A 26,522-nucleotide genomic window follows, 5' to 3' on the forward strand; every position below is an offset into this window, starting at 1 on the left:
GGAACCACTGATTTAACCTGTAGTTTCCCTATTCTGGCTTGGGTTCTTTACCTTTTTTGCTGATGTTAATTGAGTTAAGCATTTGGTCACAATTAACTTTTTTAGTGAAAACTGAAGCAAAATAGGCATTATACACCTCAGCCTTCTTGGTGTCACCTGTTATTAGCTCCCTTTTCCCTGCTAAGTAATGGACCTACACTTTTCTTTGTCTTTCTCATGCCCCAAATGTATTTGTTAAACCTCTTCTTACTGCCTTTTATGTCCCATGCTAAGTGCAACTCATTTCATGCCGTAGCATTTCTGATTTTATCCTTACAGCTTTGTGCTATTCTTTTGTACTCATCCTTAGTAATTTGAGTACCTTTCCACTTTTTGTAAGATTCCTTTTGATTTTCAGGATTTTAAAGAGCTCTGGAGGTAACTGTACTGGTCTCTTACTATTCTTCTCTTTGCTTTGGATCAGGATAGGTTGCTGTTGCAGTTTACATCTACTCACAGAACCCTGTAAAAATCCAGATTAATGCAGAAAACCAAATCAAGATTTTAAAGAATCTGGCTTTGGACAGAGACAGAGATGAAGAATGTTTAGTGTTTGCTTACTCATTTAAATGAAGAATGGATCTAATCGAATTAATCTCCTCTCATTCCCCTTTGTTAAAAATAATAGTCCGGAGATCATGATTAAAGTTGCTCTTGGAGGAATTTACTTTTTGCAAAATTTCTGGAGTTGTTACATATTATTCTTAAATGATGTTGTTATTTATCTGATCAGCTATGATACTATAGGTACTATTTTGTCAGCTAAACTTTTAAAACAATAATGTGATTATTTTCTGCAGGCATTCTCTTTGAAAAGGTTACAATGCTGATTTTCAGTGTGAAGTCTCAGAAAATATGCAGTTATGTATTCAGGAGTTGGGTTTTTTTTTTTTTTTTTTTTTATATCCTGACTGAATTAGGGATGAAGAACTGCTTAATGGTGTCATAAATAGCTCATAAACAATCCCCATTTCAAAAAATTCTACAGTCCCCCATAATTAATGTCCATTTTAGGAAATATATGCTCATAGTGCACTTGATTCTGCAGCCTTACATAAGGAAAACTTTAATAAAAGGCAATGTTATTTGGACTACAGGATTCAGTTCTATATTTATAACAGGTTCCTGTCATTTTCATGGGACCAATTAACGACTTCGTAATGAAAGTTCTCTGAGAATAACAGGGTGAGGCCCAGAATATTGTAACAAGTCTGTGACCATCTAGGAGTATCATGGCTATCATTATGCTGCACACCATGGCCACTTGGAAGCTTACCATGGGGAGAGAAGTGTGATCTTCTTTCAAAAGCACTGTCCCTTCCCATCTGAGCTAAAATGGCATCTGTGTTAGGAGCATAGTGCCCAAGACACACGTTTGGGCAGTTCTGATACCATCCATAAGAGGAAAAAGGTGCTCATACACACTAAGTAGTTCATTACATTATAAATCAAAATGATATTTATATAAACCCTAGAAGCAAGACCAGAAAAAGATATATGGAAAGCCATAGAATGCTGATGTCAAAGCCTTGAGACCAGAGGTTATAACAATAATATAATTGTAACCCTTCTGCCAGGCAGAGCTGGCAGCAGCAAAGAGCCAGGTTCTATATCTAGGGGTTCCTGTCAATGATACAACACCAAACCGGCTTGATCCCCCACCCAGTCACCTGGGAAATCACACACTATCACCTGGTAGCCCCCAAAAGACAGTACTTCCCCTTTCGCAAGCACAGAGTAAACCTTTGAATAAAAGGAAGGAAGGAACACAATACTGGTTTGGGAAAACAGTGCATACAGAATTCGGCCATGAGTCGAACCCACCCCACCCCAGAGTATGTGGGGCGTGTCCTTTGCCTCTCCCTTCTTGCTTTCCCCTGCCCTACTTACCATCGTAATTGCACTGTCCCCCCTCAGTTGTGAGGCTCTGTCAGTCCTCTCTGCTGGCTCCTGCCAATGGCCAGACACGAGCTTGACTGGTCCCCTCTGCTGCACCTGCCGTCTGCGGGCATCCAACCACTGCTACCTCCCACCACCTCTGGACCTCACCAAGTCCCCTCCTGGCCTTGCCAAGTTGCCTCTGCTGGCTCCTATCAGTCTCTTGAGGTTTCCCAGTTCCTTTAGTGATTTCAGCTCTTAGTGAGTTTCAGCTGTCAGCTTTCATTCATGGGAAAGCCTTCTACTGACAGAGGAGCAATGTCCCTGCTTTTGTTCACAAAACAAAAGACTCCAAAAGAAATAATTAATTCTACCTTTTACAGTGAGAGGAAATAGTCAATCCATGCCTGAGGGTAGCCCTTTGGGACCCCACCCCTTCCTGCTTGATTTTACAGTCTCTGGCACCCAAATGACTCCTTTGCTGAGTTCTGTTCAAATGAGAGTGAATCTTTCATCAAAACACACTAAGCACAGTTCTGCTGCCATTTGTTTATACAATAGGAAGACAACATTTCATTACCCCTGCAGCTAATACTCCAGTGACCCAGTAACCCAATACCAGTCAGAACTGACCATTTCCCATTGTGCTGCTCAGCACCTAGGTGGCCTTATGCAGATACAGAGCCTATGCAAATAAAGTGCCCCTTCTTTCACCTGACTGAGCAAGGGGAGAGCTACTCAGACATTCAGACCATGCTCACATAATAATTAATAATAAAAAATAATAATAATAATTAATGTTTAAATAGTGTTAGATGAGGCTGCAGGCAATGTCAATAGAAGGTGCAAATGTAGTCTGCCACGCACTAAATTCCATTCATCAAATTTCCACTTTGGCAATACCATTTATTCATGTCCATATTCTGAACAGATGCTACCGTGTCCTGTTGGGCTTGTTTGATTTGCATTCTGATATTATTTTATAGACTTTCCCGTTATTTCACAGATATGATATGAATGCAGGTGAATGCTTTCTGTGCTTTTACTTTAGACAGGAAAAATGTGAATGGCACACTTTGGCAGAATTCCAAGAAGCCTGAGAATGATTCGTACATCAAAAGGCACTGTCAGCTTGAAGGTAATTGCTAAACATATTTCAGCTGATTTTGCATTTTCCACAAAGTATTTTAAAGGGCACCTAGAAAAATTTCTCATTTTTCACCAATTAATCTGGCTAAATAATTTGTCAAGTCCTCTTGGGATTTTCCTCCTCCAAAGGAGGAGTGTGGGAAAATGTAGCTTAAATAAAACCAAGTACTCACTCTGGGTGAAATTCATCCTGTGGTTTATGGGTCCCAGGAGGCCTCCCCCGCAGTGAAGTGAATGAGGCTCAGTCATGGGCGGCAGGTGAAGCTCCCCATCCCTCCCTCTTCTGCCTGCGGCCTTATCTGCACTCCATCCCAGGCCACGCCCCCTCCTTGCTCACTGCGTCAGTTTCTCCTCTCCTTCTATCCTCAACCACACTCACCCTCCCACTGCCGATCGCTGCGTGTGTCCCTCCTCTCCTCCCCCCATTTTCTCCCCCCTTCTTTACACACCCCTTTTCCTTGAGGCCCCTGCCACTTGTGCTCTCTGCCCGTCCCCAGAGACCAGCTTATTTATTACATGCCATTCAGGTTCCCAGGCAGCTGTGGAGGTGGTATCTGTTACTCAGCTTCCCGGGTTCATCAGTAACCTCCATGGGGAGTCCAAGGGACCCAGGAAGATGAGTAGCAGAAACCGCCTCCTCAGCCTGCCTAGGAACCTTCATGGTGCATAATAAATCAGCAAGAACTTCCAGCGGAAGCCCACTCCAGCAAGGAGGGGCCCAGGCGTCCGGCGGGGAGTCGTGGTTGGCTGCACCAGCGGAGACTAAGTCTCTCTTGGTCTATTATACCTGCCGTGCCTGGGCCCAGTTCTGCTAACAGCTGAGCACATGAGTATAATGTCTTGCTCAGGTAATCCAGAGCAGTGAGCTGTGGTGTTACCACTCTGCCACAGCAAGCGTGAGCTTTGCTGCTGCTAAGCTGTGTCTGCTCCCTGACACGCCAGCTTGTGTGCCTTGCTAGCGAAATCTTCAGGACTCTGCCTGTCCTGTTTTGCCAGGCTCCATCACCTGTTGTGGTCCTTAAGCAGTCTATCCATCCTTCTTGTTTACCTTGTATGCAGATGTGCTTTTCATTATCTTCTGTGATGTGACCTGGCTCAATTTACCTTGGAGCCACAGGGAAACAGGTAAAACAAAACTCCTTTTTTGTAGGACGGCCTGGCCTAATGCACAGCTTGCAAAACAGCTTTTTAAGAACATATAAGACACATACATCTATAGTTTTTTATACAGCACACAATAATATTAATGGCCGATGTGTCACCAGTTTGCATTTGGTACCTTACATGACAGGTTTGTGGTACAGATTATGACAACAGTGAGTTGGAGCAATGCGTATGTCAGGTCTAATGTGAGATATGGTATAGTTTGCCTTCTGCCAGCTGGCCTGGGGGCTCCCTGGATATTTGAGTAGCACCAGTGAAGTCAGAGGGACTACTGCACCCAATAAAATCTATGGGCCACAGCTCTGTGGCATGGAGATAGACAGTTGTAATCAGGTGTGCTGGAACAATTTTTATAGTGGAGGTTCTGATGATGGAAATCATGTATTTGGTGTTACTACTTCAAGCCAGGGGTGCAGCACCCCCAGCACCCTTAGTTCCAGCACCTCTGGTTGTGATGTGTGCAAGCAGTAAAACTGGGTGACTTGGCAACAAAATGGCAGATGAAAGTCAGTATTTATAAATGCAAAGTAATGCACATATGAAAACATAATCCCAACAATATATACAAAATGATGGGGTCTAAATTAGCTGTTATCACTTAAGAAAGAAATCTTGGAGTCATTGTGAATAGTTCTCTGAAAACATCCATTCAATGTGCGGCTGCAGTCAAAAAAGCTAATAATGTTAGGAACCATTAGAAAAGAGAGATACTAAGACAGAAAATATCATAATGCTACCATATAAATCAATGGTACACCCGCATCTTGAATGTGGTGTGCAGTTCTGATTGCCCCATTTATAGTGTACAAGGAAGTGTCATTCACCCATTCACATAACACAAGAACCAGGGGTCACCCAATGAAATTAATAGACAACAGGTTTAAAACAAATAAAACATACAAATCACAGTAAACCTGTGGAACTCATTGCCAGGGGATATTGCGAAGGCCAGAAGTATAACTGTGTTCAAAGAAGAATTAGATAGGTCTGTCAATGGCTATTGCCCAAAATGGTTAGGGGGACCACCCCTTGGGAGTCCCTAAACCTCTGACTGCTAGATGCTGGGACTAGACAACAAGGGATGGATCACTCAATAATTGTCCTGTTCTGTTCATTCCCTCTGAAATATCTAGCATTGACAACTGTCAGAAGACAGATTCTGAGATAGATGGACCATTGGTCTAACCCAGTATGGCTGTTCTTATGGTATTGTTAGCTCAACGCTTATACGGTTTTTGTTTTTCCTTTCTACAAAATGTGCAAACAGGTTTTATAGAAATCCTAAAGGAGAGCCTTTAAAGGAGGATCTTGGTAATGGATGATCTTAAGGGAACCATGCTGTTGCAATGAGAGGAAGGGAGAAAGGGCCTGTTGATGGATGGCTAGCTGACCTACTGATCTGTGGCGTGGGAGAAGAACCGTGGCTGATACTGTGGGGAAAAAAGTAATAAAAATATTTCTGGAGGAAAAAATGAAATCATTTTTCTTCAGATAGAACTGTTTTTAAACCAACCAAAAGTTTCCAAAATATTTTTGTGTAATATTTCAGAAGATGTTGGCCATCTGGAAAAAATAAGGTGGTTATAGATGTGTTGAATTGAAGAGTAGAGTTTTTCTGATTTTCTCCAGTGTCTGATGTACTATAGATTTTTTTTAACCTTCTTTAATTACCCAAAACATGCAGAAGAAACGGTGTACATTTTTTAATTTGACAGGTTTTACAATGAAGGGCCTGGGGCCCAGAGGGAAGAGAAAGTAAGGCTGTCAAACAAACAAAAAAATTCCCTTTCTGCCTCTCCAGTACAATTATTTCAAAGGAAGTCCCTTTCACACGGTGGTGAAAATCATTACAAGGAGATTTACAGAGCATCACTATTGATCAAACTTTCATCCTAACAGAGATGATTGTTCAAGGTCTGCAAGTCTACTGGAGAATATGAACTCATGCTAGGTGTAACTTGGTGGACAGCACAGAGTCCTCTACCCATTTTGTGATCCACAACCAAGGACCTGATCCAAAGCTCACTGAAGTCAGTGGAAAGCTTCCCATTGAGTTCAGCATGCCCTGGATCATGCTGTGGCTGGCTGTTTGGTCTCCATGAAAATGAATGAATCAGATTAGTGATGCCACACATGCATGTTATCCAAGGTCAGATAGTGGGGTATTCTCTACTCAGCTTGCTCACAATGCTAGGTTCAATGGCTATTTCTCCTAAAATTGTAACAGTTAATAATGTTGCCATTCAAAATGTCATGACTAGTTTCAGAGAAAAAACACTAATGAGACAAACGGGAGAAGTTCCCACCTCTCAAAGCCAATGGGCCTGATCCTTCTTTGCCCTGCTTTGTGCAGTCATTTACACCAAGGCAAATGACTCTAACACGTTACCAAACCGGAGTGGTAGGAACATTGTGGCCAGCATTTACACACATTGCTGTGAGACATATGTTTGTTGCTTGCCCAAACAAGCGTGCATTTCTTGTGTTCAGTGGACTGAACAGTTCAGTCTATGTGTACAGATCAGAACTGGCGATGCTTTGATTATTACGTTGTACGACTCTTTTTGTTCTTCTCAAGTGATGGTAATTGCCGTGTTATGTCTTTTTGGCCTAAATTTAATTCATGGTACACACCCAATAGCCTTTTGTTTCATGTGTGATTCGGCTTCACAAAGTGACTACGTAAAAACGGCATCTTCTCACCCGGTAGATCTTCCTCCATGTATTTAATCATTCTGCTTACTCACAATGATAATAGTAGTAATAACAAACTAAGATTTCCCCCCCTTATTTACGATGATGGGCTCCACAGAACACACACGTTTTGAAGGGGAGCGGGATACTTTTCTGATCTGTGCAGCCACACACTGATGTACTTAGTTCCAGTAGCAGAGCCACCTGTGGTCTTTATGCCTGAGCAGCCACATCAAAGTCACTTGGCCAGAGGACTTTTTATTAATGGGAGCGGTACCCGAGCCAGTTAGAGTTTCAGTTCTTAGCTTGCATTTGCAGGGCTGCCAGTTAGAAAATCTGGTATGGAAATGATTGGGACATAAGTGTGGAACCCTAGAATGCCATTTTTACCAAGTCACTTCAAAGCAGAACTACATTTGAATCAAATCTGGCAAAAGTATTGGCACTTGAATTGGCATTGCCATTTTCCTTCGTTAACTTGTGGAGATATATGGATAAAAGCCAAAAGCGTTCACAGCAGGCATTGCACCATCGTATGAGCGATTTAAGGCCCTGATCCTGCAAACATTAGATGGAGTTTATTGCAAAAGATGATAGAAAAGATGCCAGCTTCTACAGACTTTGGGATCTCGCCTTCCAGTGATGAACAAATCCTTGGGAGAAAAGCGAGTTATACTATTGACTATATATGTGTGAGCATATATAACCATACTGGGAACATAACCGTTTTCCTGAAGCTTAATCTAAAAGTGAACTTTCAAAATGTGTGATATAGCCTAAAAGGGAATGCTGAAAAATTGTGCACCAAATCTTTACAAATAAATTTGCCTGTGTAGTTTGAGTGGGTTTGAAGAAAGTGAGTCAGGTTTCAGGAAGGCTCTTGTTTGGTGTGACACCTTGAGTTCAGGAATGCAAGCTGCTGGTCAAGCAAACGCAGAACTGGACAAACGCAGAACTCTGAGCATGAATCACGACAGTAAAGAGCTCTTTCCTACAACTCTCTCTGCCTGTTTCGTCACTCACTGCTAACAAAGCAGCCACTTTTGCAGAGCCCTAGCAAGAAGTCATCCATTATTCCTAATATGCAACTAACACAGATGTTTAGCTGGAGCCATCTCAATTTCCAAGGAGGGGCTGCTGACAGACTTTCTCTGTGTGCGTACTTTCACTTCGGAGCTAACTCTTTTCTTTGGTCTACATTATGACAAACTAGTCATCAGTGGAAAAGTTAATGTTGTACCTGTCTCTTTTCTCAGGGCCTTACAGGACATGGGGGTTGGTATTTCCAAGAAGTACTAGTTATTTTTTAGGTTTGATCTTTGGGTTGGTTAATCTTGGCTATGTTGGGGAGGACGTGCTGCTGGATTTATAATTGGTTTGTATGGATCTTTTTTATTGTACGTCAAAAGCACCCAGAACTTGGGCTAGATGCTTTTTATTTATAGGTAAATTGAGAATAAGTCTGACAAAACTTAATGTGTTCCATTAAACCTCTTGTTTAGGGGGGAAATCAGTTAAATAGGCAATGATACATTGGCGGGGTGTGGCGGGGGAGATGCCTGACCGTATTTAAGTGTAAAATGAAATGTCCTGGCCATGATTTTAAAAATGGATCCCTAAACCAAGGCTCACAAAAATCCACATTTTTACGTCCAAGTGAGTGGCTTGAGAGTCAGAAGTGCAGTGTCTAAGGACTCCAGGGAGATGTCTCAGTTTAAAAAAACCAAAAGCCTCCACTCATGTGAGCACACACAATAATTTCTTAGGCCTGGATCTTGCACTCACTTGCACATGTGAGTATCTTGATACACAAGAGTGGTCCCATTGAACTCAATCACAAACATAAGTGTTTGGAGGATATAGCTCTTATTTGGCTCATAAGAAGGTGCAATTAGATTCTAGGCACACATGGCCAGATTCTGATGCCCTTATTCAGAGTTGTCCCATTGCAGTCAGTGAGAGTTCTTGTCTTGTAAAGTGCTACTCAATAGGAGTAAATGTGCCAGATTCTGGCCCACATTGAACAGAGCTTATCACAAGAAAAGACCAAAAAAAAAATCATTCTCACCAGCATCTACAAACTTTGGGGTCTTCCCTCACCATGATAAAAAAATCTTTTTTTAAAAGTCTAATCCCAGTAATGTCAGTGAAGATGGAATACACTCTCTAGGGCTCTGCTCCTGCACCATTAAAGTCAGTGGGAGCTTTTCCATTGACTTCAATGCGTGTAGGCACAAGCCCTAGTTTTTCAAACAAATCACCTGCTCATTTATTATCTATCACTAAACTCAAAGCTCATCTCCTTCCAATGTAAATGTCACCGCTCCCTGAAAAGAACAGAGAAGGAAGTTCAAAACACTTCTTACAGTCTGAGGCAAAAAAGATCCTGGCTTGCAAAATTGTTATTGCCCATATTTCAGCATAAATATTTCATACTCTGAAGCTGTAAAATAGTGACACACAAGACACTGGTTGGTAAGATTCTGAATTAGTAAACTGAGGAGTAAGTACAGATGAAACAATAAACAAATGGATTTTATTTATGTAAGCTATTTTGCCAGTTTGCTCTTTAGTCTTGCTTCAAATCATCTTTATAATGAGATAAAGTATGCATTTAAGTGTTGTGAAATTAATTTTGGAGGGTCAAAAATAGCTAAATACATGTAGCGAGTTTCAAACTTTTATATTTCCTGAAAACAAGCAATACCCATGGATTTTCTCATAATTATGTAAGTAAATGCCTAATTTTTTTCCAGAGCTCAGTGAAGATTTTCTTATTGGTGATAGGATACACTTACTGCAAGGAAAAAAGATAGAAGAAACCACATGTCAGGTAAAATAAATGTTATCCATTCAGTATCTATTTCCTACATCTATTCAATATGAGTTTGCCAGGATTTGACTTTATAACTGATATGCATCTGTATCTGGGAAGTTGAGTATTAAGATGATGATTTGAGTTATATACCAGTTTCATTATGCAAACCATATGTGCTTTGATGCTTTACAGACTCCCCCCTGCCCTCCCAAAGTGACTAGGTATCTGTTAAATTATTAAACTGGAATTATATCTGAAAAGACCTATGCTAAGTGCTCAGATCAATCTGGCACCCTCCACATTGGTGTATGTATCCTAATTCTGAATTTATATAAACACGTACTGTGTTTCCTGACACTCCTCTTCATAAGACTACATTAATTAGCCCACAAGTATGAGCAATTAAGGAAGTCTGACCCTTGGGCCTGCATAATAATAATAATAAAAGTAGTTAACAACCTGTCAGCAGCTGGTGAAGGCTGAGGAACAGAATGGCACAGGAAGAATAGGTGTAGCTAATAATGCTCAGGAATCGCAAGAACATTTTTTTCGCACTTTTAATTCATGTCCAGCCCAGAGGTTCCCCTCCCATTATTTTCACTTAAAGGGCCAGATCCTCATCAGGTGTAAATTGGCTTAGCTCCATTGACTTCAATGGAATTATGCTAATTTAGACTAGCTAAGGATCTGGCCCAAAATATTCCAAAAACACATAAGTGAGAATTAAAAACTGTGATTTCGGTTGATTTCTTTTTGCTGCACTTCAACAATAAACACCGTGGGAACACTACAAGGAACTGTCCTGTTGGTTCTGAAAGGTTACTTTGAAAAGGAAGGTGCATCCTAGTTGCAGTCTCCTACCCTGAGGGCATCTGGGATGCTACACAGAGCAGGGCAGACCCACCCTTTAGCTGTGCTCTGCTCTGCTCCCATGGTAGATCAGAGATGACACATTACAGTGAGTAGAAGCCAAGATGTCCCTGGGGAGAAAAGGGAGATCAGTGACTGGGTAACTGTTTTGGTCCTGGCTCCTTCTGCTTCTCCTCTGAGCCCCACCTGTGGCAGTATTGTTGGTGGCAGGAATGGGTCTTTATTTGTGTTTCCCCCAAAGGCAGGTATGGGGAGGTGGCTCCCTTACCTCCCTGCTTCTCTCTGGGCTTCCCATTCTCTTCCTCCCTCTCTTGCTGCTAAGTATTAGGAGGCTTCCCTGGTGTTTGCCATCCCTCATCAATGCAACAGGATTTTGGGTGTGCTGCATAATCCTCTCCTCTCCTCTCTTTCCCATCAGTTTTTGGGGATCCATGATACTGTTCTCCTACTCCAGCAAAGCAGCCACTGAGGTGCCTTTTGTTGCTTCCTGGATGGGTCCCTAGGGGCTTCTTCTCAGACATCATAACAGGAAACAAGGTTTATTTGTGCTTTGAATCTAGGGGTATGTCTTCACTCATGGCAGCAAATTCGGCACCACCGGATCGATTCTCCTGGGTCGATTGCGTGGAAGTGGAGATCTGATCAATTGATCCGGCAGTCAACTGAATAAATCCACCCCCGGAAAAAGAGTAACGCTGTGTCAACGGGAGGGCATTTCCCGTTGGTGCAGTGTAGTGGGAATGCTGTGCTAATTAGAATTTAGGAAGTCAGCGGAAGATACGCAAGCTACTCTATGTAGCTTGCATATCCCCCATCGACTTCCATTGAATTTCGCGGTAAGTGTAGACCAGGCGTAGGAGTCTCCTAGAGGCCTTTGAAACACCACAAAAAACTCTGACCAAGTGCTTTAAAAATTGCCTCTAATTTGGGCTGCCTCCATTTTTGTCTTGATCTCTCAAAGGAAGCTGTAGGGACTGAGCGCCTCTGAGTTTTGATGCCAGCTTGAGAGCTGCAGGATCTGATTTTTTTTATTTTATTTTTTTCCCCTCCAGAGGCTGATTTTGAAAATATTGGCCTTTTTATTGATTTATTTTAGAATAACACCTTTACAGGGCAGTTATTGCCCCTGCTCCTCACATCTGTCAGAGTGAGTGAGGCTCAGGGTAAAATTGATGTAATTGCCTTTGAAGTTTCTGAAAAGTTCTGATCATTTCTCACTTCCGCTTTCTGTCCAGGACCTGAACTGGAAGAGCCCCACATTATGGGAATGATGAATAGAATAAGCAAACATTTTATTTCTCTCTCAACTTTAAAAATAATCTAATGGACTTCTCTGAATGCTTTTAAAACTTAAATCCCTCCCCAGCCTACACCCTGACGCCTGATTTCATTCTAGCACTACATGTAAACCCCTGAAAAAAAGGGGCTTGCAAGAGAAATACAGTTTGATGTTGAGCATTATGAATGGCCCTGCAATAATTATAGCTTACCATAAAGAGTATCTCATGGAAACTTTCCTCTCAGCATTTATTTTCATATCCTTGTTCTTGTTTGTTCTTCTCTGGCAACACTCACTTGATGGCCCAAACCTGTTGTAGCATATTGGGAAGGATATAAAATATGAAGTAATAGTCTTTGGGTAATACATTTTCAAAAATGTTTCATGCCTCATTTCTTATGTAACTTCTTAGGTTGCATTGAGCCTTCAAAGTGTCATTCATACTCATTAAGAAAAGAGGGCTAACGTTCATTACTTTTCCTGATAAGCTATAAGCACTGTCAGGCTTGCTCACTAGGGACTGCATCAGTGCCCCAGTAAAGTGTTTTCTCCATGATGTTCCTATCATGGGGACATTGCAACCAGAGGAATGCTTATGGACAAATGATAAAAGTATCTGGTCTCTTCTTTTCTTACTTCATAGAGCTCTCAGAATCCTTCCACTCTTTCTGCATTTTTAACCCTATTCAAACCCACCCCTTTCAGGTTCTTCATTCTCAACCATTCAGCTGAAGAGACCTGAATGAGACACGCTTTTGGAATCTATTAGTGACATTCCTTCATCAGCCGCAGGAGCCATTGTTGAGAATAGTCTGGTACTCTGTAGCATTCCCAGCCCCAAACAGTCTGGGGAGTGGGAAATTGAGACCTGAGCATCCCAGCTGGCAATGTACAGCTCCATGACTAAGTCAGTGGGCTACCCCCAATCTGCTCATAAATACAATGATTGCACCGAACATGTGATCGGCAGAAGGGGAAAATAATCATAGTTCTGAGACAACTGATGAAATAAACCCAGCTTAACACCAAATTTCCGAAGTGTCAGATACAGTTTCTATACTATGCATAGCTCTCAGTCTGCTGTTTTGTAATGCTTGCTGTTATATTTGTTTTTTCATAACCTATCTATTGTTTTTTTCCCCCTTGTGGTCAAGGTGATGACTTATGAACAGTGGATCCCACCTCGAGTTCACAGTCTGACTGGGCTCAGCAACAGTGAAATGGTGAGTTGTGATGAGAACTTTTCTATTTTTCCTCAGATGTGAGCATTTGGCAAGAGTGGATAGTGTCACCATGATTTCTTTCATTGTATTTCATCTCCCAAAATCTTTCAGTATTCTAGACAGTAATTTTATCCTTTATGGAAACAGAATTTCTAATTCCTTGAGGTTCTCTTTCCTCGTGGAACCACCTTTCTGTTGCCCCCACCATCAGCCCTGCTTTAGCTTAAGGCCCAGGATTAAAATAGCAAGGGTGCTGAAAGGTCAGGGTTGAGTGGCATGAGCAGGGATGTGTGCACTAAATTAACCCAATTTTCTTGATTTTAAAAAATCAGTAGATTTTGCACTACCATACAAATGTGGCAGCAAATGTTTTATCACAGCACTGAATATTTATAGCTAACTTGGAAATGACATTGGAAACTACCAATACTTTCCAAAGAAATACTACAAAAATATTTTCTCTGGTAAGATCATAATAATACTACAGACAGGAGGACAGAAAGGACTCTAGGCTTATTTCCTCTTCTTATATTTAGTCTGCATTTTTTGCAAGGCCAATAATTGCTATGTAGTTGCATAGTTATTTGGGACCTGCAAACTAATTCAGAAAATAATCACACAGGTCAGATTCTGCCATGCTTATTCGTGCTGAGAAATATCATGCATCACATGTAATCTCACTGAAATCAATGTGGCTACTCCCCAAATGAGGTATTACTCAGAGTGAGTAAGGATGTTAGGATCTGGCTGATAGTGCTGTTCATTTTTATTTCAAAATTCTGTTTTAGCATCAACAAATTAATCCTCACAACAGTTCTGGGAGTAGAGCTGTCCAATGTATTTGTTGATAGTAATTTATCAGACTAAATGTAGCCCTTTTCTGTTCACATATTTTTCAAGAATAGACTTTTTTTTAATGTTTATAAATTTGTTATTCATTAGTGTTCAAACTGTTTATGCAAGCAAATTTCAACTAATGGGTGGTTTGTTCACTTAGACAATTCATTACTTGTTATTTGTGGTGTGTGATTAGTCACCTAAATGACATAGTATTTCTGCATGACTAAAATTTGTTAAACTGGAGAATAATGAATATGCATGTGTGCATGAAGGTTCTTTACCTCAGGTATTTGTGGTGGGGAGCAAAAGCCATTCCCCAATGTTTGTGTTAACAAACGCTCACCCAGAAGCATATTTGGGAATGGTGACAAAAAGGAGTCCCAAATATGGTTGAAGTGAACAGCTGTTTGGAATTCAAACATATGATTATGAACACTGTTTTTTAGAATTCACCCAATGCTTCTGTTAACTATTATCCTAGTTTTAGGGAGGGAAAATGCAGAAAAGAGACTTGTTCAAGATCAGGTTGCATTATTATCAGAGCCAGTAGAAAAAGAAATTCTTGTCTTGAAATCCTGAGCTGATTCTCACTTAAAATAAGTACCCAGTATCTTTACCTGGTACTGGAATCAGACCTTGAACATTTTTTCACACCTTCACTTGCTGGTGGTGGCTGAGGATTGCAATGAAAGTAGAAAAATACCATGAAATGGCTGTTCTTGTGATACTTGCCCACTCATCTGGAAACGGTAAGCACTAGAAATCTTACAGACTAGCCAGCTCTCGTGAGCTTCAGGGTCTTCACAACGTAGTTAGCTCAAGGGATAACTTGAGAGTTACCCCTAACTGGACACCTGAGCGCACACACAAATCTCTATCTTGGGTAAAGATCAAGCTAGTTAGTCCATCCCTGACTGGGATGGTTTAGTTGGGGTTGGTCCTGCTTTGAGCAGGGGGTTGGACTAGATGACCTCCTGAAGTCCCTTCCATCCCTAATCTTCTATGATTCTATGATGCGTTGGAGCTTGAATGCTGCCAAGGTTCAAACAAGTAATGCAGTGGTGAGTCAGTTTCAGTCTGATTTCTAGACCGAGACAATTCAGCTACGTTAGGATGAGCAGCCAAACATTTGACTTTGGATGCTTAGTCAAAGCAAAACTCCAGATCTTCTGAAAATTAGTGCAAATATCTGAGTAGATTATATGCCGTTTTATCTTGATGTTCCCTAAACATAAATCCCAGATCAGAGCCCCAGTTCACGTGGGCCTGATTCTTCACTGCCTTTGTGTATTCATTGACACCTGTGCAAAGTGGGTGCTTACCAAAGTTCTCCACTCATACATCAGGGTTCCCATTTTGCACTCTTTTTGGCACTTGCTTTCACAAGGTCCCAGACAGTGGAAAATTAAACCCCATATCTCTGCACTGTGATGAACCAGAACCTGAACCTGACCGTGCCTGAGCCGGGGGGATTTGAAAACTGGTTCAAAACCTGCCCAAACCTGTGGGTGTTTGGACACAGCCAAAGACTGGTACTGAGAACTCAGGTACAAGGTTTTGGACCTCTCACTGTATTTATCATTAAAGGCTCTAGGGCCAGATTCTTAGCTGAAGTAAGCCAGTTTAGTTCCACTGAAGTCAAAGGAGCTATTCCAGTGCTAGGGAGCTGGCTTCTAATATCTAAATTATATAGCATGGACAAATATTGAAACTTTTAATCTTTGAGACAATGCTCTGATGAAACATTCTTAGATATGTAAAATCCTCTATTTTAAGTTATGCATGGTCCAACACAATTTCTACTAGTCTATTACATCTCAAGAGCCTATTTAGTTTGTAACTTTTTCTCCATTATTTTTTTCAGTCCTTTAGCCATGTCCACTTCTTATAAACTCCATGCAAATGGTGGACTGCAAGAGCTATAATTTAAGTTTCAAATCAACTTCAGTTACAATTCTGTTTTCACTTGCATGGGATTTAGTACTTTGTGGGTTTGCCAATGGCCACTATTGTTCCAGCAACATGGTGAAACAAATTCATAGTGCAGTACCTTCCTTAAAAACTCCTTTTGCCTTTCTGCTGTACATTCAGGGAGTATTTATTTCTGTTCACAACACTTTCAGGGCTCAACACACCAATGTCTGAACTGCTGACATCCAAAGTATGGAAATCTCTATTGACAAGCATTGTTAGGTGGATCTATTGAGCAGTATTTTTAAAATCTGAAATTAGTGTATGTTGTGCCTCCTTTATGACTGCTATTGTTGGATGCTATTCTGTTCTGTGTGGATGCCAGTACTCCGTAAGTGGCTTATCCTACATTTCCTGTACTCAAGTGAGAGCTGAAGGAGTGCAGAATCTCTCAAACTCGATCCTTAAGTAACCTACCAGTGTGCATTAATTAGACTATTCTGGTAGAAATGATGCAGACAGACCTCCTCTTCTGCCTTTGACTTGGCATGGAGGATTATGCATATGAGGAAGCAGGAAAGAGCTGTGATGTGTGACTTAATTGTTGAGGAGAGTGAAATAAGGTCTCTGAATTACTTGCTGATGATATCAGCATTGGCAATTAATCATTTGTAATATTACAGAAGAGGTGTTGACATCCAAGGCTCAATTCTCTGTTGGTATAAATGGGAGACACTCCATTGAAATCAATGGAGCTACAGCCATTAACACCAGCAGAGAATATGGATTTAATTAGAAGATCATAGTTAGCATTGTGCCCAAAATCCACCATTGTAAAACACAACAGTTTGCAGTTTTACTCCTTTTATTTATTTATTGTTGCTGGTTTCTACTGAAAGGCAATTACCACAGGTGCCATTTGACTATGGGAAATGGATTGCTTGCTACTGAAATAGAGAATTTCTGCATCCAACTCCACAGAGAAAGTCAATGTTGCAGCTGAGGATAGAACCTGGGGTTCCTGGCTCTTTGCCCTGTGTTCGATCCACTATATGGCTATCATTTAAATTTAATGATTATATAATAAATACTGTATAAATCCAAACTCTCTAATAGTAACACACACAGATGTTACTTAATACTAGAAGCTTTTGGAGGATTGTTCGTTCCTAACAGGGTATTGTAAATACTTTTGTGATGTTAGAAAATGTCCTGTAAAAGTCTTATTGTCTGGATGATTTGAATTTAAGATAAGAAGAGAAGAATGGCACCAGTTTAGGGAAACATCCCTGTTCAGGACAGCTTCTGCAAAAGTCCAGTGGCTCAACACAGTTGAGATGTAGGCACGTTTAAAGTTGAGCACATGCTTAAATGCTGGGGAAGATTTAAGTCCATCCTTAAGTGCTTGCTTGAATTGGGGTTTCAAAAGCAAATGCTTTTTCCACAAAGCTGATGAATATCACCAGGCAGTGTCCACACCATTCAGTACCATCACATGTAATTTAAGGGCTCTGATGATTGGGAGCTCCAGAGGTGAGCATCACGCACACAGAACTAGGCCTGATGGGTCTCCTGGCTTTCCTGTGAAGTTGTTTTTCAAGTTGCCCTCTTATCATCATGGATATGACCTCAAGCGTGAGACTCAGCTTCCAAAGCCATTGCGGAGATGATTAATCCTCATCTTGTTCACTGATCCAAAGGGTTTGGCTATGAGGCTGAACTTCTTTGCTTTTCAAAATAAACAATAGACCATCCATGTAATACATTATAATGTTTATTATTCTCATTTTGTTTTGTTTTTTAACTAGGTCCCAGAATCAGACGATAATAAAGCTGAATCAACAGGAACATTAAAACGATTGCAGAAATTGGTCCGAACCAAGAAAGCCAGTATACATAGTTTGGATGATGTCAAACATGTTTTGATACCTCTCAGTAAGTAAAGAGCCATTTTAGTGTACTCTTGTACATTTGGAAAATGTCACTTTACTGAACAAAGGTATAAATGGTCATGCTCTGATCTGGCCTGGGCTGTCATTCAAAGACTAGATGTTTTGTATCATACCTAAGATGCCACACTAAGTGTCACTGCCCCTATGATGTCATAAACTAAGGTGATACATATGGAACATTGTTTCCCGTGGCATCAGTTTATATTTAGTAATAATATAGTTATAGTTATTTAGTTACTTCTTACAACTGGGTTTGGGAGGGGAAGGCTTTATCTTAATAACTGAATATAACACCCAGGCCACTGTGTCTCGGGGCCACTTTTATGACATTTCCCAACTTTATCTCACATTTTACATGAAGAAAGCAAAATGCACAGAAGGAAAAGATGACTTTTATCAGTCCTTGAGTCAATGGAGATGCTAGAGAACACAACAAGCTCTGGCACAACAAGCAGGTTATTATTGCAACACACCTGATTGCTTGGAGTATCCCAAAGCTGATGCCAAGCAGGTATTCTAAAGCTGATGCTGAACCCAGGTTATTTTAAAATACTTTCACTAGATCACTGCTCAGACTGTGTAGCAGTTCTTTGTCTGAACTTGTTTTGCTGGGATTAGTTTATCGGTGCATGCATTAGTCTAGACATATGGTGCATTTATGTATAGGATTATTTTTAAACTAATCCCAGGAAAATGAGTTGAGACCATTTAATGAACTGCTGCCCCTGCTGGATCAGTGATGCAGTGAAACCACATAAGGATATTCAGGATTCAGCAGCTACTTTAGATTTCCAAGCATAGTCTAGGAGTAGGTGAATTATTCGGGAAAATATTCTAGTCTCTGTCAATTAGTCTCCTAAACCAAACTCACAGATTGTGTGACTATTGCATCATAATTATGTTTGTATAACAAAGTCGCCATATTCAATGCAGAAATTACCAACAAAATTCTCCAGGCTTCTGAGGGAGCAGCAAGAAATTTTATCAAATGGAAAGTAAATCCTGCTTTGGCTCTGGTGGATAGAGTCATTGACCTATTAATAGATCTTTTTCCCTCTCTCTAATTGCCATTATTCTTTGAGTTTACAGAGTTTTTGACTGCTTTCAATGTGTACAACTCATTGGGCAACATTTCAAATGGTAGCAAGCCTTCTGACTGCAAATACAACAACTTGTAAAAAGAAAATCTTTTGCATTTTTTAAGATCCACCTCAAGACTCTTGTCTCTCTGAAGAGGAGGAGGAAGCACTGATTTCCTGCATGAAACTAACCAAGTCCCAGGAAAAGAAGGTCTGGAAAGACAATGCTAGGAGAAAGGAAGAAACTGAGACTAGAGCAGATTTTATTTCTGCTTCATTGGGCAGATCTTATACTTCCAGACTGAGCAATATAGGAAATATTTCCATCCATTCAGAAACTGAATTTCAGCTGTGGAGTGATTGGAAGCCCTTTCCCGATAATCAGCTCTGCCCATGTGATTTTGTGATTTCAAAAATAGAAAAGTGGGAAAACTGTACTTGTTCTCATCATCCGCATCTTACTTGCTCCCTCACTGATGTGGATCTTCCATATTCATGGGTAAGTGGTTTCCTTTACAGTTGAATGTGTCAGCAGTGGAAACTTATTGAACTGATTTACATCAATCTAAGAGACACTAGAATTTAGCACATGGTTATCAAAGGAGAAATAATGAGGGGAGGAGGAGAAATTCAAAAGGTCAAATTCAGATCTGATGTGCACAGATGCAACTCTATTTGAGTTGTGCCCACTTACACCAGGTTTGTGTTTGGTCCAGAATATACAATTTACAACAATATAAATACTAATGGTGTAGTGTTTAAATATTTTACACCATTGTGATACCTACCAGGGTATATAAACTTAGGATCTTTCTATGTGTCTGTGCAGGATATTGCAGGAGCTTGGGTTCTTTAGAAATTCTCCTACGGCATGATCCAAAGTCCGCTGAAGTCAATGGGAGCCTTTCTATTGACTTAAAGGGCTTTGGATCAGGCCCTTAGCAGTCACTGTGATACTAGTAATGAGCTCCAGAATTCTAGCCAGAGGAATATCAGCAAGCGGTGCAATTGCCAGTGCTAATGTTTGTGGCCTTTGTAAGAGGAGGGACCTGATTTGAGGAAATCTTTGTGGCTCTCAGGGATTCATGCAGAGTTTGATCTCCATTTGGAATGAGCTTTTTTTAACAAAGATTGTTTTAAGGGTTGTTTAAGACTGCAAAGGCCCAGAGTGAGCCCAGGTTGCATGGGTGTGCAAGGAAATGGAATGGCCAAATTCCTTCCTTCCTTCACCGGACAAATTTCAGCTCCTGCACTTTCCAGAGTAGGGATTGCACCCTGCTGCATCTACTGAGTTAATAGTTGACTGAAGAGGTGCTGGGAAGAATTGACAATGGCTTCTAACCCCCCTGTGCCAGGCCTATTTACTCATACACGTACTCAGGATAGTGTTTGGTTCTCAGTGTGCAATGAAGACAGCCCTGAGGGAGCGAGAGCAGCTCTTCAGGCAGTGGAGGCTGCTGCCATCAGCTGGTGCAGAGGGATACATGGTAACTGAAATATTAATTTTGGATTGGAGTGGAGTGGATTGAAGACAATGCGAGGTTTGCCCATTTTTCCTTGAATACACTTTTTGTTGGAAATGCTGTAGGCACACATCACTTAATCTGAACATATTGAAACATCAGTGTCATTTCAAACAATTCTAATTAGTTGTTCGCACAAACACTGTGGTGGTATTCTTTACCCTGCTGAGATTTGTCCAGCTAGGGTCAAGGCCAAGGGCCAGTAAGAGTTGTTTTTGGTTTGAGTTTTTGCAGGGGGTTGTTATTGAGCCATCTGCTTTCTTAATGGACAGTTTTCTCCCTGACTTTAATTTATCTTTGTGGGCTTAGACTCTTTTGATTCAGATTATAGAACAGGGTGAGACATCTCATTCTCCCCATCTGTATCCTACCAACTGGCTTAGCAAAAGATTACAAGGATTAGATTTTCAGTTTTGCTTTTCAAGAATCAGTAGAAGCCAGAAGTGTCTGTTGTGCATGTGAAGGGATCAGACTTAAGGGATGATGTGGATGGTAATCCTGATGTTGATTTTATCTATAACAGTAAAAATAGTGTATTTGAAAATATTGACTTCAACCCAACCTGTAGTTAAGGAGTTTTTGTTTTATTGGCTTGGCTTGGCTAATATTCTCCTGGCCTCGGTCAAGTGTGAGGTGGAACAAACAGACTGAAGTAACTGTAGTACTAAAATGCAGGTAGTTGTGCCCTGATTTAATGGCGGCAGAGGAGGAGGAGAAGGGGAGAATTCTAAATGAAAGACTAGGTTCCCAGGACTCCTTTCACATAGACATGCTGTATCTGATCTAATTTGGGGACAGGAGATCACCTATAATTTGGGTTGGATGAAGTGTCATCCAAACACGTGTTGGTTATGTATGCAAACTTACGGTCCTCAGCCTTCCTTAAATCATGAATGGTTGATGCCTAATTAATCAGTGGCCTCATTAGTCAGCATAAAAGAAAGACATGGATCTCAATCTGACACCTTGCCTTCTTGAGAGATAAAATACAAAAAAACCCAACAAACAGTAGAACCAAGACTAACTCTCTGCATGTTTCTCTTCTGATTACTTCTCCTGCATTGTCTCTTCCTATCTACTACCTCACGTTTCAAAACCAAATGCCCCTCTTCCCAATTCTTCTCAACCCCAATGCATGGCAGGATTGTTGTATCTTAAAATGGCCTTCAAAGTGCTACAATTGGATGCTAGAATAAACACCTCTAGGACTGACTACAAAGTCTACTCATCTTCTGCCACAACAAATCTGCACCCCACTGACTCCTCTATCCACCCAGCTCCCATACAACCACTAAATCAAAGAGAAACCCCAACCACATGAAACCTCTCAAATTTCTCCGGCTAAACTTTCCCCCGTCCTCCCTGATTCAGTCCATATTAGAAGTATGCCTTGCTCTGTTTCTCTCCTCTGTGGGTGTCAGAGAGAGAGAACTAGACCCTCATGTATTGTCTCCAGCTTTATTATTATATGAAGGCTCATTATATAGCAAAAGAATTCTTTCACATTTCAGTTCTGTAACAATGTAATATACAACTACATGGATTAATAGCTGCATTATCAATCTGTAGCTAAAGCACCATTTGTGCCTCCTCCAGACAAGTTAATTTAGACACAGATTGTTTTTTCTGCATTGTTTACCCACTCAAAATATAATGGGAATTGAACAAAATCTTTACTGGGGACAACATATCACCTTTGTAGCTTTTAGGAGTCTCAGATGGTTTCCACGTGCTATTATTGATATCAGCATGCCTGCGTGGAAAGATGTGATTCATAGAATCTTTGGTTCTTTCCTTCTAAGGAGAAAGTTTAGTATATTTAAAGATGTATTGAATGATTTTGCAAAAAATAAAAGGTACCCATAGACACAGAAACTACATTGCTGCACGCAACACTACTTCAAAGTGCGTTGAGTAGAGAAATGAGTGATACAGCCCAGTGTTAAATATTGTAATGTTAAGTGTCAGCTGAAAAACAAGGGAAAAAATTATCAGACACTACCAGTTTAATATGCACTTGCCCTTTATGGGGTTAGTAGTTCCTTTTTTTCTCTCTCTCTCTCTTTCTCAAGTTATTCCACCAGCAAAAACTACGTCAGTTGTTTGTGGCTTAGACTTTTCTTAACATCTTGTGGGTTACTAGAAGCTCTTCTTGTGCTCGTTGTAATTTAGAAATCTTGCTGTCCAGATATGGTAGTAATATACTTAGAAGTGCCACATCCGGAAAGCAGTGATCATAGCACTAGGGCTAACCTCTGGTTATAAAAAAAATCAAAAGTTTTGTTATTTGGCATTTTTTAACATAGTCCCATACACTGTATTCAATACAGGATAAAACAATTGTTTTACAAAATACGATATACTATTTATTTATATATGTATTTTGATCCTGGACTTGGACAAAATAGTAGCACGGGTATTTCTTTGAAGTATATCCTTCTAACATTACACTTGCGCTACTAAAATATATTCTTGAATGGGCAACCTTTATTACAATGGATCATCCTGTGGGGTGTTAGAGTATCATGGTATACCAAACATTTTCAAACAGCTATGCATGCTATGCTAGATACACTATGCTAGCATACTGAGTACAGTGTTGTTAGAGAGCATGATCCATTGTGCAGAACAGTGGCCTGGGATGCAGAAGATTTGAGTTCTGTTCCCCACTCTGCCATTAAGATGCTGTATGAGTCATTTAATCTCTTTCAGAAAACTTTTATTCACTTTCCCAGAATTGGGGTAAATGTATTAGGCCCTAGTTATTACAAGAGCTGCTTATTTTCCCCATCTGCAAAATGAGAATAACGCTCATCCCCCATTTGAGATCTACAGCTGGAAGGTGCTACATAAGTGCTAGGTATTATTACCTGCTTTGTAAAGAGCTTTGAGATACGCAGATGCAAAGCATTATATGAGAACTAGATATTATTATTATTATTATTTTACTATGTGATTAACTTGAAGGGAAGCTTCATACACTAGCCTCTGATACTATAGCCTGGATTTCCCAAAGTTTGAGGCTGTTTTCCCTTCTGTGCATCCTTTGCAGCCCCTGGCTTTTCTTTTCCCAGGATCAATTCTGCTAGTCACCATGGACACTTTTTAGCATCTCTCCTGAGCCTTAGTACTATGTAGATGCATAGCTGCTTCCCTGCTGACCTGTTTTCCTTCGTAGCCCTGCTCGCAGCCACTTCCTTACTCTGGTTTTCCAAGACTTCCTTCTTCAGGCTTTCCTCTGCAGCCAATTCTTGGCTGCTTCCTCCAGTTTTCTACTCACATTCTGGCATTGTCCCATGTCTGTCATTTACTGTTCCACTGTTGTTACTCATGCAAAACATGTAGACATATCTGCTATACCAATCAATGCCCCCCACAACCCACCTTTCAAGATCCATGGGTCTTACAAACCAGACAACCACTACATTCTCAAATGAACTCTCACAGAAAAATGTTAAAAAACAAAAACGCCGTGATTACTCTATAGCTAACGTCTCCGTCCTCATCCTCAAAGGAAATCTGCACAACACCTTCAAAAGATAAACTTGGCAGTTTAAATTAATAAATTAGGCTATGTCTAACTAGCTCTTTCGTAGGCAAAACTTTTGTCAGCCAGAGGTGTGAAAATAACACACCACTGGCTGACATAAGTTTTACCAAAAGAACCTCCTTTGTACATAGTTCTATGTCAGTGGGAGACACTCTCCCGCTGATGTAGCTACCGCCACTCATTGGGGGTGGTTTAATTATGCTGATGGGAGAGCTCTCTCACCAGCATACAGTGGCTACACTGGGGACCTTAGAGCAGTGCATCTGTGCCACTGTAAGGTCTCCAGTGTAGACATAGTCTTAGCTAGACACTAAAAACCATGGATAGAGACACTGGATTTATGGCTTGTTACAACAATCTGTAAATTAAACTAAACACTGTCCCCCCAAGCTTTTTCCCCCCTCCTTTTCTCGCTTATGCCTGGAGTGTTGTTAACTGACCACTTCACCTTGAATGGTCCCTTGAAATATGCATTAACTACTTATCTTAAACAATTTGTTCCATCTTATATTTAGTGTAACACTAAATACATTTCCCAAACCTTGATGGAAAACAGAAGTTGGTCCAATAAAAGATATTATCTCACCCACCTTGTCTCTCTAATATCTTGGGACCAACACTGCTACAACATTGAAAACTTACTGTTCCTGGCCATTATGGTTCTTGTAGGTGCTCCCTATTAGCTAACTGCTGATGTGGGCCTTTGACTCTCTTGTGGTGACCTGTGACCCAATCATTATTCTCCAGGTCATTATAGTGGGTGGGGGGCATCCAATAATGAACAAATACGGGAAAGAATATGCATTTGTGCTTCAAAATTTATTTTAGTAAGTTGAAAGCTTCCAGTTCTGCTTTTAGACTGTCTCAACCCCAGGGGACATTTAAGGGAAAATTTCTACAGTACTGCAGACAGACCAGTGTTTCCTGCTGAGCAGAACTGTGGGTTTTTTATAGTTTTTTTGGCTGTGCAATTTTTATAAGGTACAGGACCATCACATTGACTGGTTTTTTACATCTTATCCCTTTTTATTGCAGCAGGCCTGTAGGTTGCTTCAAAAAGAATTCCAGATTAAATTTAGAATTCTTAATTGGCATGCATATAACTGGCATATTTGGAAATCTAGGATCTTTTCTGAGATCTACACTTTAAAGTTGGATAACTAAGAGCGGGGTAATATTATGATAACTGTAGTTATCCCAATTTCAAGAAGTAGCTAATGTTTCTGAGCTGTGGTTATTACTTATTTTTATTACAGTAGCACACAAAACATACTAAACTCTACACAGGAAAAAGGGCTAGATCTTCAACGGGTGTAAATCTGATATGCTGATTTATACAAGCTGAGAATCTGGCCAGCAGCCTCTGCCCAAATCAGTTTACAATCTAAAAGACACACAATCTGATGAAGTGTGCTTGAAAGGGCTACAACAGAGAAAATGGCCAGGATCATGATAGGCGTGTGTGTTGTGTTTTTTATGCCACACTTATTTGAGTGGTTTTGTTTGTGGGTAGAAACTGTCCCCTCTAGCTAGTTTTTGTTAATTCCTGATGAAAGCCTCTCTATGGACTCAATGATTTTAATACTTGTTTTTTATTCAAACCCACTCAAATCCTAGCCAAACTCCCCCATTCCTCATGATCGCCCTCATCAAGCCAGCCTTGCCCTGTGTCCTAACCACAGAATTAGGTGACTAGCGTCATCATGATGTCCTGGACTGCAGAATGTGATGGTGCTCTAATGGGAGCAGGGGACATGGGCTAGAACTTCTATTGCACAATCCAAAGGTACATACAATTCGCCTGCTTTTGGATTTTGTTCCAGATTCAAAACACACCCTAGGATGCTCAGAAATTTTAAGGTGTTCAGATCTTGTGAGGGAATGGGGCTGATTTATACTTAAATGTGGTGTCAATCGTCTGTGAAACTTGTGGGATTTGCGTAGTTTGGATACTTAAATGGATGAAAAATCAGGAGCTGTGACTGATTCTGTTAGAGTTGGGGCTTCCTTTAAACTTGAAACAGAAAATAAGGTCTGAGGTGAACCCCCTAAGAATTGAAACCAAAGATCTGCATGAACCCAGTGAAAAGAAGCTGTTGAGTTTCACAAAGCGTTCATATTTCCAGTGCTTTGATATCTGTCGCCCTTGATTTTGTTGCCTATCAGTGTGTGTTTTGTTTAAGAAGTTGTAGTAGCGGTAAGTTTATAAATGCTTTTGGGCTTGCTTCAACAGAATACAGAAAATGAGTGCAAATCACCACTTAACGTGCAAAGCTCAATTTACTTAGGCTCTGTGCCTGGAACTAAGTGGGCAATGGGGAGGGGGCGGGTGCAAATCACCCCACAATCATGGGTGTGATGCTGTAACACAACATCCCTTCAGTTACTATTCAAGCCTCTACAACTTGAATGTCTGCTGAGTCTCCTGTGCATCTCCAGTGCAGTGATTTTGGCCACTTATCTGCATAGTCATTGATCTTGTGAGCCAGGCTGCAATATCTCCGTTTGCACTGGCCCATAGGAGCACAGAGTTGCTCTCTGTGGTTACATTGT

The 26,522-nt window shown here is 40.7% G+C and overlaps 1 protein-coding gene across 1 annotated transcript in view; it reads left to right on the top strand.

Annotated features, from left to right (window-relative positions):
- Positions 1–26,522, top strand: part of SAMSN1 (SAM domain, SH3 domain and nuclear localization signals 1) — a 114,709-nt gene that overhangs the window by 33,795 nt on the left and 54,392 nt on the right. Inside the window, exons 6-10 of the mRNA XM_067542961.1 lie at positions 2,969–3,055; positions 9,681–9,757; positions 13,046–13,114; positions 17,674–17,800; positions 19,022–19,395. Coding sequence (XP_067399062.1) covers positions 2,969–3,055; positions 9,681–9,757; positions 13,046–13,114; positions 17,674–17,800; positions 19,022–19,395 — 734 coding nt within the window. The remainder of the gene's footprint in view (positions 1–2,968; positions 3,056–9,680; positions 9,758–13,045; positions 13,115–17,673; positions 17,801–19,021; positions 19,396–26,522) is intronic.

This window comes from Emydura macquarii, unplaced genomic scaffold, assembly GCF_026122565.2.
Source record: "Emydura macquarii macquarii isolate MOO-44397 ecotype Brisbane River unplaced genomic scaffold, CSIRO-AGI_Emac_v2 contig_75, whole genome shotgun sequence".
Taxonomy (NCBI): Eukaryota; Metazoa; Chordata; order Testudines; family Chelidae; genus Emydura; species Emydura macquarii.